We start from the raw sequence: 17,445 nt of genomic DNA on the forward strand, positions 1-17,445 counted from the left end.
AAAAGTGGACTGCAAACTAGGTAACCTCATTGCTGCAGATCGTCTAATTTTTAATTATTATTTATCTTAGCTTTGTGGCATTCACTGTTTGTTTATGTTAGGACATTTATTGCTAGCCATATTAGTGGGAGGGTATTGGGGGGATGATTGGATTCATTGCATACACATGCAAGCACTGACTATTTAAGTTCATATCAAGACTGAAGGCCCCTGGGCTGAGTAAGGCATAATTATTAGACGTGCATAATTTGTAAAAGTGCATTTCTTACCGAATTCGGCATTATACCGGCATTAAACCGAAGTTAAACTGAAGGAGACCACTCTAACCTTAAACTATTCTTTAACACGAACATATGGACAAAGTATAATCAAGAAATGTAAGTTCACGATATCTACACTACAAGCAACTGCTGTCTGCATCACCTGGACAATCCTCACTGGCCTCTGTTTGCTCATTATAAGAACTTACACCTGCTATTATTTGTACTGACTCGCTCGTTTCACAAACAACTCATAGCTTACTGTATTCAGTGCCAATTTTAGTATATGTATTAGAAATAATATCTTCCCACCTCTCTTCTTTTCCTAGCCTGTCATCTGTCTTCTAATTCAGTTTACTTTTATATTCCATTTCTCCTCTTTTCCTGTGCTCAATAATAGTTTGGAAATTTTGAAGGCACATTTTCCTACATTGTACCATTACTTGCTTCTCTGCACGCATACCTTATTCCTACATCTAGTTTTCCTCCCCCTACCCAACTCTTAAACAACATTATCATGTGTACCTCCCCCTCCAATCACTGTCTACCTAATACTCTGCTCTACCCACTTTTTCCTCCTATATCATTTCCCCCTTGTCTCCTCCACCTCCTCCTTCCTTTATCTCCCCTCCTCTGTCTGCCGTCCTCCCTCTCCTCTCCCACTACTACACTTTCATTCTCTTCTACCGCTCCTTTGTCCTACTACCCCACTGATAATCCTTCCTCCAAACCTCCTCTCCATGTCACCCCCATCATATTAAACTCCCTCCCTGCCAACCACCTACAGGTTCCCTTCCCAGCACTTGTCCCCACATAATCTCTCCACTACATTCATCTCGGCCACCCATATTAAACTCACCTTCTCGCTACAGCAACCCAAATAATCTAATTCACATTTCTCCCACAAACACTTTCCCTCTATCCTGTGCCCTCTGGAATGCCAGATCAGTATGTAACAAACTCGTACCCACCCATGACCTTTTCATCTCTAAAAACTTGCATCTCCTAGCCATTACTGAAACCTGGATTTCACCCTCTGACACCACTTCCCCTGCTGCTCTCTCCTCTTGGGGCCTCATCTTCTCTCATACCCCTCGGCCTGGGGGTCGCCATGGTGGTGGGGTAGGGGTCCTTCTATCCCCCGGTTACTCCTACCAACTCCTACCCTCTGGACCATCTCTTACTTTCTTTACATTTGAGGTTCATGCTATACGCATCTTCCAACCAGTTCACCTTAGAGTAGCTGTTATTTACCGTCCCCCTGGCCCTCCTTCCAAATTCATTGACAACTTCGCTTCCTGGCTTCCTCACTTTCTCTCCTCTGACCTTCCCTCTATCATCCTAGGTGACTTCAATATTCCTATTGATATCCCCACAGAAGCCTCTGCCTCCAAACTCCTCACCCTCATGTCTTCATTTGGTCTCTCCCAATGGACCTCCTCACCCTCCCATGTGAGTGGGCATTCACTTGACCTGGTCTTCACTCACCGTTGTGATATTTCTGATTACTCCAATTCCCCATTCCCCCTCTCAGACCATCACCTTCTCTCTTTTAACCTATCCCTCTCTCCTTCCCTTCCTCTACCTCCTATGGCCACTATCACTAAGCGTAACATTGATGCTATTGACACAGTTTCTTTTTCTTCCCAGCTTGACTCACTTCTCTCCCCTATCCTCTCTCTCTCTTGCCCTGAACAAGCCATTTCTCTATACAATACCTCCCTTACTTCTGCTATGGACTCTGTTGCTCCGGCGACCACTATTCACCCCCGCAGATTTACACCTCAACCCTGGCATTCCAAATGCACCAGATACCTGCAAAAGTGCTCGCGAACTGCCGAGCGACAATGGAGAAGATCACGCTCTAAGGCTGATTTTCTCCATTTCAAATTTATGCTCTCATCTTACAGTGTTGCCCTTTCCCTTTCTAAACAGTCATATTTCAAGAACCTCATCTCCTCTCAGTCCTCAAATCCCCAACGTCTCTTCACCACCTTCAACTCCCTCCTCCGCCCACCCCCTCCTCGCCTCCCCTCCTTGCTCTCTGCCCTTGATTTTGCTACCTACTTTACATCTAAAATTGACTCCATACGTCAGGACGTCATATCCCACCAGTCCCCCTGCTATCCACCTCCTCTCTTCCCAGATCACCCCTCTCCTTCAATTCTACCAACTCTAACTTTCTGCTCCCCTGTATCTGGAGAGGAAGTCATGTCCCTCATCCAGTCCTCCCCCCCTTCCACCTCCCCCTTGACCCTATCCCTTCACGTCTCCTCCGCTACCTCTCTCCTTCTGCCTGCTCCCATCTTGCCCACCTCCTTAATCTCTCCCTATCATCAGGCACTGTCCCGTCTGCATTTAAACATGCCCTTGTCTCCCCCATACTAAAAAAAACCAACCCTTGATTCCAACACTCTCTCCAACTACCGTCCCATCTCTCTCCTCCCTTTTGCTTCCAAGCTCCTTGAGCGTGCTGTTTTCAAGCGCCTTACCACCTTTCTTCCTCTCATTCCCTCCTTGACCCTTTTCAGTCTGGCTTCCGTTCTCTCCACTCCACTGAAACTGCCCTCACAAAAGTCAGCAATGACCTCCTTGCTGCTAAATCCAAGGGCCACTACTCTCTGCTCATTCTCCTTGACCTTTCTGCTGCTTTTGACTCTGTGGACCACCCTCTCCTTCTGCAAATCCTTCACTCCCTTGGTCTGCGTGACACTGCCTTCTCCTGGCTATCCTCCTACCTCTCTGACCGATCCTTCTCTGTCTCCTCTCATGACTCCTCTTCTCCCCCACAGCCTCTTACAGTGGGTGTTCCCCAAGGTTCTGTTATTGGACCTCTCCTTTCTCACTCTATACATCCTCACTAGGTGAACTAATCAGCTCTTCTGACCTCCAATATCATCTCTATGCTGATGATACTCAAATCTACCTTTCCTCCCCTGACACCTCTCCCTCTCTCCTCACTCGTGTCTCCAACTGTCTCTCTGCCATTTCTTCCTGGATGTCCCAGCGATTTCTTAAACTTAATATGTCTAAGACTGAGCTAATCATCTTCCCTCCCCCCCTACATAACCACACTTCCCACCATTTCTTTATCAATTGATGGCGCAACTATCTCCTCTAGCCCCAAAGTGCGCTGTCTTGGAGTTATCCTGGACTCATCCCTCTCCTTCAAACCACATATCCAGAATCTCTCACAGTCCTGTCACTTTCATCTTAAAAATATTTCCAAGATTAGACCCTTTCTCACCCAGGATGCCACTAAAACCCTCATACACTCATTGGTCATCTCCAGATTGGACTACTGTAACCTTCTCCTATCTGGCCTCCCCAAATCCCATCTCTCTCCTCTCCAGTCTATCCTTAATGCTGCTGCTCGGCTCATCTTCCTCTCAAAACGCTCTGCATCTGCCTCCCCTCTCCTACAAGCCCTCCACTGGCTCCCCTTCCCCTTTAGAACCCAATTTAAGGTTTTCACGCTCATTTACAAAGCCCTCAGCCATTCCTCTCCCACTTACATCGCTGATCTCATCTCCCTTCACTCTCCTGTCCGCCCTCTTCGTTCAACAAATGCACACCGCCTTTCATGCCAGCTGATTACTTCCTCCCACTCCCGCCTCCAAGATTTTGCCCGTGCTGCTGCCCACCTTTGGAACGCTCTCCCGCTTCCCATCAGACTCTCCACCTCTCTACAATCCTTCAAACGGGCTCTCAAGACCCACTATTTCATCAAAGCCTTCCTGCTCTCATCTTAACTTGCTGCTACATACTCCTTCCTCCCTGCCTACCCCATCTGTGTCATCCCTGTTTGTCTGTCCCTCCCCCTTAGAATGTAAGCTCCTATGAGCAGGGCCCTCTACCCTCTTGTGCATCTCCTTACTATACCTTCATCTACTTCTTACTCTCTACCAGGGCACCTAACACTTGATTGCTTTGCATTGTTGCTTCTCTGGGTGTTATGGTCGTGAATGTAGCAATGTATATTATCCATGTCCTGTAATGTATTGTATTGTATTGTACTGTAAGTCACTGTAAATCAATCTATTTGTTTATGTACTTTGTAAGGCGCTGCAGAAAACTTGTGGCGCCATATAAATAAACGATAATAATAATAAAATAATAATACAAGTGAGTATGATAACATACAGAAAATTACCAGGGCCGAACACCCCCTGCCCTGCGCCATGGCACTGGTCGCACCACCCTAGTTTCGCCCCTGTATCCTATACTGCACTTCATGGGGGCATTTATGGAAAACAGAGAACAGGAAAATTGCTTCTTAATTTGTGAAAGGAAAGTGCAAAAATAGTAAATAAATTTTTAACGGTTACCCAAGTCAGCTAAGGAGAGAGATATATTACTCCCATCAGCCAGAAATTATGTAGGCTCCCCTCGTGCCGCCAAAACAGGCCTTACCCACTGAGGTGTGCACTCCGCAAGACCTCTGAAGTTGTCATGTGGTATCTGGCACCAAGCAGTGACGTGCGACGAGGTCATTGGCTGGGGAGGCACACATGGAGATGGGTCTGAGTGCTGGGAGCCTGTCTCACCCCCTACTCACTGTAACTCTCCCCTCACTACACTAAGCTTCAGTGTCTGTTTGATACTCCTACCTGCATTACTTTGTCTTCTCTTGCTGCTGAGCTCTGATCTCTAAACACTGCAGTGCACTTCCTGGTCACATGACACATCCAAGGTATCCATCAGTGCTCAAGGAACACCCCCCCATACTCAGAGGCATGCCTCTCTTAGCTCTCTTTCTGTGCAGCTCACTGCCTGTGGTGTGGCCCAGCTCTGCAAGAAGTGTAACTATACAGAAGCTAGGCTGAGCTGTTGCTGCTTCATCTCTCATCTCCCTGCAGTCCCAGGGAGCTCCACATAGCTGGCGAGTGTTAAGGTGGCCACACACTGGACGACTCGCAAAAGATACAATGTAGTCAATGATTTTCTTTGAACTCCCCAGGCAACTCACCGGCACTGAAGGACAGACGAGATCTTGCTAAACTGTGCAATGTGACTAACGACCTATCGTGCATCCTTAATGATTTCCAGTGCATCGTTAAGAAGATTGCCAGATCTTACCTGCAGTAGCTAAGTTCTGAAGATACGACAAACGACCCGCGGGACCGCGCATCGGATCGTTATCGTTTCTGGAAGCTGCACGGTTTGCACGTTTTTTAAACGATGTACCGTGCTGATGCATAGTTTTCATGCAAATCGTGCCTAAAATCGTCCAGTGTGTTTCGGCACCTTTAGCTATAAAAATTATTACAATAAACAAAGAAGATGTTTATAAGTTATAAATATCTTCTTTGTATTATTCTAATCATTTTTATATCAAATGCCAGGAGTATGACAGGGGAGGCACTGCCTCCCCTGCCTACCCTGACTGCAAGTCCCTGGCACCAAGACATTAGCAGCAGATTGCATGATGGGGCCTCCATGGCTCGGACTTATTATACCAGCACATCCCACAGTTGCCCACTCGGATTGAGATCTGGGCAACACCTTGAACTCTTTGTCATGTTCCTCAAACCATTCCTAATCAAATGTTTGCAGTGTGACGGGGTACATAATCCTGCTGAAAGAGGCCACTGCCATCAGGGAATACCATTGCCATGAAAGGCTGTACCTGGTCTGCAACAATGTTTAGGAAGGTTGTATGTGTCAAAGTAACATCCACATGAATGCCAAGGCCCAAGGTTTCCCAGAGCATCACACTGCCTCCTGCTGGCTTGCCTTCTTCCCATAGTGCATCCTGAGAAATCTGACCATTCTGTGGCTACGCAGCAAGCTTTAATGCACTCTGTGTTCTGACCCCAGCATTAAACTTTTTCAGCACTTTGTGTTACAGTAGTTCTATTGTCGAATAGGACCAGACAGGCTAGCCTTCACTTCCCACGTGCATCAATGAGCCTTGGCCACCAATGACCCCATCGCCAGTTCACAAGTTGCCTTCCTTGGACCACTTCTGTTATGCACTAACCACTGCATACCGAGAACACACCACATGACCTGATGTTTTGGAGATTACTTGACCCAATTGTCTAGCCATCACAATTTGTCCCTTGTCAAAGTCGCTCAGATCCTTACGCTTGCTCATTTTTCCTGCTTCCAGCACATTGACTTCAAGAACTGAGTGCTCACTTGCTGCCTAATATATCCCACCCTGTGACAGGTGCCACTGTAACAAAATAATCAATGTTAATCAATGTTATGGCTGGTGGATATATATTATTTAATCTATATTGTTTTAATGACCAAGAAAAAGTAAGTAAGGCGCTGGCAATCACGTTCTCTGACTTTCAAAAAAATTAATTGCAAAGAATAAAAAATTTGAGAGGCTCTAGTATAGCTACAGAAAAAAAAGTCAACTTTAAAACACATTTGATTAATAAAAGTTTCTTTACATTAAAAATACATAAAAAAAATAAAAATAAAACATAAAAATAACATTCAACACATTGACGATCCTCAAGCAGCAACTACCACTTAGTTTAATCATGTTAGATTAATAATAATGATAGTGTAATAAAGTCTGATTGTGAATTGGTTACTTAATACCCTACACAAGTGTACTTACCCAGATCCTTGACAAAAGTTTTCATGTGGAGATTCAGGGGGTGTATCACGGCCCCCCCAGCTTCATAGTGGTTTCCTTCCATCTCCATGGTAGATAGTCGACCTCCCACATCTCCTTTTTCAAATATGTCAACTTGAACATGTTTTCCAAACTTCTGTTTCAGAAAATACGCTGCAGAGGTGCCTCCAATTCCAGCTCCCACAATCGCTAGAGGGGGCACAACGGCATTACAGAACAGATTTTTACAAGTGCACCAATACGTAAGATTTTACTAGTCATTTTACACAAAACAGAAGTTACCATTTTATCAGCTGGACGAAATTCAGCCCGTCAATTTACCAGGAACTAGTCACCGAGACAAGATAAACAAGTCACCTCAGTGGTATGTTAATAAATATTGGTTTAGTCCATATAATGTCTGTCTCCACGTTAAGTGTAATAGCCTAAGCCAGAGGTTCCCAAATTCCACATTTTAGGGATATCCAAGCTTGAGTCCAGATGGTTAAATCAAATGGATTGAGGTACTAATTAAGTCACCTGTGCTCAAGCATGGATATCCCTAAACCGTGGACTGTAATGGTGGAATTTGGGAACCTCTGGCCTAAGCAAATGATTCTTTATTCAATATACATGGTTACAGTCACATATTCTGACACCTTGTAACTTCAATACTAACTTGATTTTAATGTAAAGTATGTCAATGGCTTTATCTTTTTTTTTTTTTTTCAAATAGCAGGAGTGAGGTCAATTCAGTAGTAGTGTTCATTCTAGCACCCTGTCACAACACATGCACTTTCCTGTCTGGGGTGTCACACTCTGCTCTGTATCTCAGCAGTTTGTTGTCTCAGCATAGTGTGCTAGAAGCACCAGAGCAGAAAGCGACACCCCAAACAGGAAAGAGGAACTGCACGAGTTGTGACAGGTGTCGGGTGTTAGAATGTCGTGCATTGTTCTATAAAAAGGGACATTAGTTAAACTATTGGCTAGCAACATTCTCAGTCCACTTAATTTATAATAATTATCATTGTTATATTAATGTTTGCTTATGTAGCACCAGCATACCCCACAGCACTTTACAGTCTTCATAATATTTCAGGATCATCACTTTAATGAAAGAGTTTTATAATGGAAATGATCCACATGAGCATTTCATAAATTCAGCACTCACATGCCCCCAACAGCTCATGTGTCCACAATTTCTGTCTGTGGGTAATTACGGACCTAGCCAAGTAGGCTACTGCTGGGTACACACTGGCCAACATATCGTCTGTTCAATTCAATGGCTGATATATTGTGTGCCCGTGTGTCCAGACAATATGTCCGTGGATGACGTCAGCTGACCGCCCGTACACTTGCTGCAGAAGCCGCCGGGGAGGGGGGCCGCAAAGCGACCCCTGGCGGGTGGGACCGCTGATGATGGTTGTTGAGTGTGCATGAACAACCATCATCTGCAGATCTGTCAGGTGTGTACCCACCTTTATAGTTATCTTTGCAAATCTATAAAGATTTTTTTTATAGGGAATTCCTCTGTCATTTTTTTTCAGTGATCTCTCATGGTGTCCGACAGCTAATAATTAAATGTCAAAGCCCTGAATATTTAGGATCTCTCTGACAGCCCTGCACACAGCTCAATTTATGGTAAAAATTCCAGAAGTGGTCCTGCCTGGGGAATAATCATTGAGGTGTTCAGGCAGGCGTGGGCTTCTCTCGGTGGTCTCCTGGATATGGACTGGTGAAGGAGGGAGTTAGAATTAAAAAAGGTAAGTAACCAGTAGATATGGCAAGCTGATGGAACTAACCGCCTGTCACAGAAAAACTCTAAGGCCTACACATTCTAACTGGATGGGCTGAGGGCATACATAACAATCTATGTTTTTGCAGCAGCTGTACATGCCAGTGTTTTGTTTTTTTTCCTTAAATTCACTTTGTGGACACGAGAGGTCTGAAAACACGGGAGGTAAAGACGTCCCAAGTGTGCAACCCAGGATAAGCCACAGTGAATTTTTTTTTATTTGAATATTCTATACAGTTAGGAGTTTCATAGTTTGTCTCTCTTCTTCAGGGTAAGATCATCTCATACTACAGAGACCCCCAACTCAAGAAAAGGTCAAAGACAAGATTGCAAAGGAATAAGGGGCCCTGGCTAGATAAGCCCGAGACAAGTGCCTCCCAAAGCAATATTCTGATAAATGTGTAAATTGCTGCAAAGTGAGGAACAGCTGCGATGTCTGGGGTGAATCACATGGTGGATTGTAACTGAAGATACTCTTTAGCAGATGTGGTCTGAAAGAAAGAACCTATTTGCAGACAAGCCTAGACATAGAAAGGGTGGTGGTTAGGACATATTAAGCAATCTGGGCCTAACATACTGTACCTGTCTGCTTGGCAGCAGTCAGGGACATTCTGAAAGAGGGCTATATTTGGACCGTGAAGTACCTCTAAAAAAAACAAAACAAATGAACTTTAAAGTAGTAGCTGAAAAACAGCACATCTTCATAGGAATGGACCTTAATGAGAGACACGTGTCTTAACAACAGTTATGGGACGTTATACATTGAGATTCGTGGAACTTCCACTGGGTAACTAGATTCACAGATACCACTGGGAAGAACTGCCATGTTTTGCAGTTCTGATGAACCAAGAAGTAGTTATCAAAGTTACTCTTCAAAGAGTTTTGTATGTTTGTAGATTTACAGACACTCGTATAGAAGAACCAGGACATTAGAGTTGGAGTCCATTCAGTCTCTCCTGAATGCAGTAGCAGACATTAAGGATGCATTTATTTATTATTTTATTTCTTAACAGTTATGTATATAGCGCACATTCTGCAGTAGTTTACAGAAAATAATTGGCCATCACATCAGTACCTGCTCCAGTGGAGCGTTCAATCTATATTCCCCACCACATGTAAAAACGCATACACTCTAAGGTTAATTTTTTATTTTTTTGTCAGGAGCAAATTAATCTAATATTTTTTTTTTTAATCAATTGTGAGAGGAACCGCACACAAGCACGGGAAGAATATACAAACTCCACACAGCTAGAGCTGTGGTGGGAATACCAACTAGATCACAAAAGTCCTGATGGCAGTAATTGCAAGTTAATACAAGAGGAAACCCTGCTGTAGCCTTAAGGCAATTATATTTTGATAAAGGCAGTATTCAGAAAAGCAGCATTCAAAACCAAAGCATGGATTCATATAAGTTCTAAAACAACATGGTTGGAATAGCAAACGGTAAAGTGTCACAACAATCCCAGAGACAGAAATAAATAGAGGTTTGTCTAGTCATACTACAAGGGTGATCATTTCTGTCCCTAGAAACAAGATGCTCTAAGGCTATGAACATGTCCCTGAGCCACAGCACAGTTGTTCTTAAAAGTTCTAGGTCTCATGGCTGCAGGGGATACGTTCAATATCCCGGCAGATGGGATTCTGGCGGTCAGAATGCCGGCGCCAGTATGCCGACACCTTCCGGAATCCCGAAGGCAAGAAGCGGAGCTAGGGGGAGGGTTAAAGTTAGGGTTAGGCACTAGGAGGGTTAGGTTTAGGGTGCAGGGAAGGGGAGGTTAAGTTTAGGCACTAAGTGGGAGGTTAGCTATAGGCACCAAGAAAGGAGGGTTAGGGTAGGGAGAGGGGGTGGCATCCCGAAGGCAAGTAGCGAGGTTGGGGGTGTGGGTTACTGATTAGGCACTAGTGGGGGTGGGGGGGTTAAGTTTAGGGTGCTGGGAGGTTAGGTTTAGGCACTATCGGGAGGGGTTGGAGAGGATAGGCACCAGGGAGGGAGTGTTAGGGTAGGGAGAGGGTTAGGATACCGATCGGTGTCGGTTTCCTAACCCCGTCGGGATACCGGCATTAAGATTTTGAACGCCAGGATCCCAAATGCCGGCATCTTGTACCCATCCTGGCTGCAGCCATAGAGATCATTCCATGGGCAAGACTTCATGTGACTTTGTTTCAGAGATGTTGAAATTTTCATTATCAAGAGAAGCGAGATAAAAGAAGTCACACTGACCATAGGAAAAGCATTTGCAGATCAAACAGATCATCAAGATTACAAATACCAGCAATACCGGTAGGAGGGTACACTGCGATCACCCAACAGCTCAAGGAAGAATGTGTAGTCATACTGCCATCAGATGTCCAAGAAATGATTGCGGTGTTCAAAGCAGGTCTCTAGTCTTGGATAATTATTTAAGGACATCATGTCAGAATTCATGCAGATAATTGGCTAGTAGTACCCATGCATCAACGAGGCAGGCACCAGAAGTCAAGCTATAATGAGAGCAGTCAGACCATTGATGCAATGGGCAGAAGACATCCTTGAATTTCTCTCAGTAGCCTACATACCTGGATTACACCATGCCAGAGCAAAATGTCTCAGGGGTCTATTTACTAAGCAGTGTTAGGAGACAGACTGAAAATTGATAAGGTGCCAGCCAATCAGCTCCCACCTGCCATCTCACAGGCTGTGTTTGAAAAATGACAGTTGGGAGCTGATTGGCTGGCACCTTATCACTTTTCACTCTGTCTCCTAACACTGCTTAGTAAATAGACCCCTTAGTCACTGTAACCATGAGAATGGGTTTTGGCCAAAATGATTTTCAAGAAGATTATGAACAATTGGGGGAACCAACAAAAGACCTCATGGCAGCAGCAAAGGACCCCAGGTAGGAAGACTTCACTCACAGTATGTGGACAACAGGATAGAATCAGCAGATGCTCTCTCAAAAAGAGGGGAGTGCAATGCACAGCAGGTGTTTCTGACAACTTCCACGATTTTCAGAGACCTAAGACCTAGCAGGCAGTATGTCCAAAGCTTCTGCAACAAAGATGAGAAAGTATAACGGCAGCATCTAAAATGCTTGAAACTGACAGGGCTACTGAGCAAAACTGCTAAAACGGTGTCTCGACAAAGGTGATGGGCAATTTATTAAAGGCCAAAAAACCAGCCCTCATCTACGGTGTGTATTGTTCAATCTGGAACATCTTCAGCCAACGGTACAGTCTGCAGAAGACAACAGCAAAGTCCTCCATGCTTGCATTCTGCAAGAATCAGATGAGGGCCTGGTATGAACACACACAATGACAGAACAGTTTACCTTAGTGGCATTACTCTACAAGGTGCAGATGAGCTGCCAAAAGATTAATGCAGGTGACAAATTTGAACATCCTCTTTGAAAAAAATTCAAAACAATTTAATATAGAAAAATGTATCAGTTGTTAGTTTTCCATTATCGATTATAAGAATCATGTACACAAAAAAAAAAAAAAAAAGCTATAAAACACCGAAAAAAAAACCTTGTCATTTAACTGGCTTCTGATGTAAGAAGCGCGAACCAAAATTAGTATCATCATTTTAATCAAATAAAAATATAAATATAAACTTGAATTAGATAAAACATAAAATTATCTCAGTTGATCCCAATGAACAACGGTATCATAAATAATAAATACAATGATAAAATACAAATTCAATAAAAACTGTATATATTAATATAAGCAATTGCCTACATATATAATAAATACTTTCTATCGCCCATGGAAAAAAACTATTTTGAACCAATAAATGAAAGAAAATCTGCCACAATTCCTAAAAGCTCCACCCCTTCGGCTGTTTAAACTGAGGATGTTACCTGATATCAGCTCTCTTCTAGCAGAGCGGGCAATAGCCTTTCAGACCGCATTGGCGCAGTGTTTCTACGGCTCACAGTGTCCATTAGCAGCCGAACTCCCCTGGATTAATCATCCGCAGCACTATAGACCTCTGGAGGTCTCCGCTTGAGGTAGCGGTAAGCAGCACTTATCAAATATCACCTGGCTCCACTGTCACCGACGGTCTGCTCCACAGTGCAGTGGATCACAGCCGTTTACGAAGGGCATACTGAACACTGTTATTAGCCGGCATACCTTTTACAATATATTTACTAAGCTGTCAGTTTGCACTGTTAAGGTGAACTAAAACTTTACTACAACACATTCACCTGTACCAGCACTTCATAAACGATCACTGCCTGACAGCTAGCTTGCAGATTTTGAAACAAGGTGGCTGTTGCCAGTGGATTGAGACATCGCAGGCGTTTTTATCTAATTGTGTCTGCATCTTGTTACAACAGAAGTGCTACAGGACTGCATCAAAGAAAAAGGAAACTGCACAACTCACTTATTATGAGAAGTTCCCTTAAATTAGCCTATTGTGTGCACACAGAAAAAAAAATAAGAAAAAAAAAAAATATATATATATATATATATATATTTTATTTTCCCTACAATAAGGGATTTTTGCCACCCTAGCAACTGGAAGATTTCTTCATAACTAGTTTTAGGAATTGTGGAAGATTTTCTTTCATTTATTGGTTCAAAATTGTTTTTTCCATGGGAGATAGAAAGTATTTATTATATATGTAGGCAATTGCTTATATTAATATATACAGTTTTTATTGAATTTGTATCTTATCATTGTATTTATTATTTATGATACCGTTGTTCATTGGGATCAGCTGAGATTATTTTATGTTTTATCTAATTCAAGTTTATATTTATATTTGATTAAAATTATGATACTAATTTTTGTTCGCACTTCTTCCTTTTGATTTTTTCTGTTTTGCCATATTCATAAGGCTCAGCTCCTTATACTTAGCAGAAGCAACCAATCTTTAAGTATCAGATACTGCTTATTAGACCACTAGAATTTTGAGTCACGCTAGCGCCTGGTGAGGTTTATCCTTTGGGTGTTCTGAAGTAAGAGATCAAAGTCTCAGATGACTAGGCAAATACAAAAATCTGATATATGTAGTTTATAATGGTCTTCCCATAAGCTTTCATTCCATCTGACTCATCCGCACTACAAAAGTGTTTTGCTGCTACAATGTACTTCTGAGTAGTATCAATCAACAAAGCAATTATTGAGAGCTGCCATGTAACACACAGTCCAGCATGGAGGGATGGTTTGTAACAGAAATGTGCCTTTGGGTAATAATTAGTAATGCATAACTAGAAGGACAATGCACTCTCTTTTAATATATTTCATTGTTTTTAGCTTACAATTACAATGCATGTTTGGAAATAAAGCACTGCCCGGTTTGTTTGGGTTTTTTGTTTGTTTATTTATTTGATGTGCCAAAAAATATATAAATTTGGCATTTTAAAAATGTGACTCTTTGGTCTATTATTTTTTTTTTTGCGAAGATTTTGTGCAATGCACTATTCTGCCAACATTGGCCTGCAGCTGTCTGCCAGTAACCAGTCACAAGCTGTCACGTTCTATTAGCAGCATAAGTTACTCAGCTACTAAATAACTTGTCATGTCATAAAATAAATCAGATACCATAGAGGCCTGGACTAGGATAATGTCCAGTGAGACCAGAAGTGTTATAAATGGGAGAAAAGTTAAATAACAACAATTAGGGGATTTTGAAAATTCTATAAACCTCCTTCCTTTATCACTTCTAGGTGTATTTTGTATTATGAAGATGCTAGTGTCACACAGAAACTCACCCATATGCCATGTCCCCTGTGCATCACAGGAGCACACACACATGTGCAGCAATGCACTCGTTTCTGAGCAGATGAGCTGATTCAGAGACGCCAGCTAGATGCGATTAATCGCACGAAGGTGTATGCAAATTGCATAGGCAGTGCAATCACACAGCAATGCGTTAGAACGCCCACTATTTCTTAGAGAGCGATCATATAGAGTATGTAGACACCCACCGGCCTGTCTTAAGGCGCTCACTTGTGCATGTCATGTTCAGTAAGTGTATGCAACTATCGGTACATCGGGTAACATCGGATGCGATCACAGCGCTTGAAGTTGACCATACCCTTCCGCAAGCACTTAAGTGTAGAGACAAGCCAGGTGACGTGTACTATGATGCTATCTTATAATTATGCACACCTCTAAAACGCCATTGAGATGCTCAGGCACGCCTGCGTTTGCACCTCCACTGCCTCGTTTTTAATGGCCAGCCCCTGTTACCACCTACCAACGGCTTCCCCGGTCACTCACTCTGCGGGCTGTGTATGTGCAGCGAGCGAACGCATTGTGAACCTTCGCTAAGGTATGCACACTGCGATGCATGCGCACAATGCATACACAACGCATACCATCGGCAGCAGCGAGCGGATCTGAATGACCTCCAGAGTACCCACTAAGATACATACACACAAAAGTTTAAATGGACACATATAATCTGTTCTGTGAACAGATTATATCCATGTACTCTGCAGAGAGCATTCATCCTTTGTGCACACGATTGCACCTACTCATGTTACACTGTATTCCTACATATGCCTAGCTGACTTCATGTTACACAGGTTCTATGTACCTGGCTAATAACATTTACATTACACTGTGTTTCCTCCTCATGTACCATCTGGCGGCTCTTACTGCAGGTCCCACCAGCCCCAGGCTGTAGCAACTGCTACCTGACACCGGGATCACACCCCGTGCACTCTCACCTATCTTGCCGGGTGGGTGCCGCAGCTCGGCTGTCGCTGCACACCGCAGGCTACACAGGAGGAAGGGGACAGCGGCTGCAAACTTCATGGCGTCTCCGGATCAGTCATTCACTGACTGTACACCCCGCATGCGCTGCTGCTTCCTGCCTGCTGTCACTGCCGCCCCCCACCCTAATCACACCTCACATCCTGCTGCCCAATAGTAGCTCTTTGTTTCCTCCCACATCGTGTCCTATTGCACCACCCTACTGATATTTATGTCTCCGTATAGTCCGTACTTACCCCTCTCCCAGGGCTGCGGACCGGTGGCATCATGCCTCGTACCCACCGGAGGAACCAACACCAGGGAAAACGCATGTGAAACAACGTAAAGGAATAGGGCTTGTGTCCAAGAGGTCATGTAAGGTCACCCAGTCTTTCCCCAATGCGTTCCCTATTGGTAAGGAGGTCCTTTAGCCACATAGGATCTAGCGTCAATCCTATTGGTAACCGCAGGTGACTGGGGGCCTGATTCAGACCCACTCGCGAGCGGCTGTCCGCTCGCAAGTGGGTCGATGTTATGGACTGAGCATGCGCCGACGGAGGGAGCTCCGTCGTGCGCATGCGCCAGACGCGATGAGCGAAGGAAAGTCCTTCGCTCGTTGTGTCCGATCAAAGGGGGCGTGCTGTCAATGTTGCTTGACAGCACGCCCCCTTTGGTGGGCGTGACGGGGGCGTGCCTCCCTGACTGGGGCGTTCCCACGGGAACGCCTCCCGTCAGAAGCCGGCCCACTGACATCACTAGTGATGTCAGTGGGAGTGATTTTGGCTCTGATAGAGCCAAAATCACTCCTGAGCTTGCGGTTGAAAACCTCAACCGCAGGCTCCGGCTCGCAAATTCGATGGTCGCGATGGTCTCGACCATCGCGACCATCACAATGCACGCTCGTATAGCCTGTGGGTGGTGACCCACAGCTATACGAGCGTCCAGGAGGACGCTCCATGAAAATGGAGGCCGGCCCTCATTCAGAGCGTGCGCTCTGCTCAGAGCGTACGGCTCTGAATGAGGGCCAGGGACAGCAAGCAACAACTTAAATGCTGCATTAGCTGCAACCCTCCTGAACTGTACATGGGTGGGTATAGGGATCATTGTTGGCAAAGGTTTTTATTTTTTACACGCCGTAACCTGGATATACATATGGATTGTCCACAAGTATTATGGGGACTCCGGAATGCAGACACTATGATGTCGGCATGTATGAAATGTTACACAAATCATTTTACGCACACCGGTAGTATAACAGACAACATGATGGTAACTTCTGTTAGGGCGTTATGTATCAAATACGGTAAAACCTCTGAAAACTGTTTTTTTTTTAGATTTACCGCTGTACATATTGTTCCCCATATGTATTAAAAAGGTACGAATTTGCTGTTGATTCTGCGGCAGTGTCATGTTCTGTATGGCCTGGATTCTATCATTTGTAAGATGTCGTAACCCCTGGGTTAGGCAGTGTCCCAAATATTTTACTCTGGATTGGCACTGCTGTAGTTTGTCCTTAGCCACCTTGTGTCCTGTATGCGAGAGATGAAGCAACAAAAGTTTAGTATCATTCAAACATGACATAAACGAGTCAGAACATAGCAATGAATCGTCCACATATTGAATTAGAACAGATCCATTGGCAGGTTGAAAAGATTGTAAACAGTCGTGCAATGCGTGGGAGAAGATACTGGGGCTGTCTATGAAACCTTGGGGTAACCGTGTCCATGTGTATTGTACACCTCTGTATGTAAATGCGAATAGATACTGACAGGGTGGAGAGGCACAGAGAAGAAAGCAGAACAGAGGTCAATGACAGTGAAATGGGTTGCATTTGGTGGGATCTGCATCAGGATGACAGCTGGATTTGGCACTACAGGGAATTGGCTCTCTACTACCTTATTAACACCTCTAAGGTCTTGTACCAGCCTATAACCCCTCCCACCACTCTTCTTCACCGGGAAGATGGGACTGTTGTACTAGCTGTTGTACTAGCTGTACGAACTAAAATTCCCTGTTGCAATAATCGCTCAATTATTGGAAAAAACCCTAATTCTACCTCCTGTTTTAGTGGGTACTGGGGAATTTTTGGAGCTTGCATACCGCTTTTTAAATTTACCATTAC

General features: G+C 44.1%; 1 protein-coding gene across 1 annotated transcript in view; it reads right to left on the reverse strand.

Moving 5' to 3' along the window:
* The window catches only part of PCYOX1 (prenylcysteine oxidase 1), a 34,269-nt gene extending 18,766 nt beyond the window's left edge, over positions 1-15,503 (reverse strand). Inside the window, exons 1-2 of the mRNA XM_088470830.1 lie at positions 15,299-15,503; positions 6,841-7,047 (exon numbers count right to left, since the gene is read on the reverse strand). Of these exons, the coding sequence (XP_088326956.1) occupies positions 6,841-7,047; positions 15,299-15,386 (295 nt within the window). The 5' untranslated portion in view covers positions 15,387-15,503. The remainder of the gene's footprint in view (positions 1-6,840; positions 7,048-15,298) is intronic.
* Between the last annotated feature and the right edge of the window lie 1,942 nt (positions 15,504-17,445).

The sequence above is a fragment of the Taudactylus pleione genome, unplaced genomic scaffold, assembly GCF_031769625.1.
Source record: "Taudactylus pleione unplaced genomic scaffold, aTauple2 ptg000105l, whole genome shotgun sequence".
Lineage (NCBI taxonomy): Eukaryota > Metazoa > Chordata > Amphibia > Anura > Myobatrachidae > Taudactylus > Taudactylus pleione.